Raw genomic sequence first — 397 nt, forward strand, 5'->3', positions numbered from 1 at the left:
TCCCCCTCCCAGGTGGGGAACTACAAGCGCACAGTGAAGCGGATCGATGACGGGCACCGGCTCTGCAATGACCTCATGAACTGCGTGCACGAGCGGGCCAAGATCGAGAAGTCCTACGCCCAGCAGCTCACCGACTGGTCCAAGCGGTGGAGGCAGCTCATCGAGAAAGGTACCATGACCTCCCCAGGGGGAGGCTCCCCTCAGGACACCTGGGTCCCATGGGTCCCTGTGCACCATCACAACTTTACCTGGTAGAGATGGAGGGGTTAAGGGCTGTGGAGTGACACTCAGCTGTCCCCTTTGCCCCCCAGGTCCCCAGTACGGCAGCCTGGAGAAGGCGTGGGGTGCCATCATGACGGAAGCGGACAAGGTGAGTGAGCTGCACCAGGACATGAAG

The 397-nt window shown here is 61.5% G+C and overlaps 1 protein-coding gene across 1 annotated transcript in view; it reads left to right on the forward strand.

Annotated features, from left to right (window-relative positions):
• PACSIN1 (protein kinase C and casein kinase substrate in neurons 1) overlaps window positions 1–397 on the forward strand; it is a 14,806-nt gene that overhangs the window by 10,391 nt on the left and 4,018 nt on the right. The window contains exons 2-3 of the mRNA XM_009327465.1: window positions 13–169; window positions 312–397. The exon at window positions 312–397 is cut by the window's right edge and continues 141 nt beyond it. Coding sequence (XP_009325740.1) covers window positions 13–169; window positions 312–397 — 243 coding nt within the window. The remainder of the gene's footprint in view (window positions 1–12; window positions 170–311) is intronic.

Source organism: Pygoscelis adeliae, unplaced genomic scaffold, assembly GCF_000699105.1.
Source record: "Pygoscelis adeliae isolate BGI_AS28 unplaced genomic scaffold, ASM69910v1 Scaffold197, whole genome shotgun sequence".
Classification (NCBI taxonomy): domain Eukaryota; kingdom Metazoa; phylum Chordata; class Aves; order Sphenisciformes; family Spheniscidae; genus Pygoscelis; species Pygoscelis adeliae.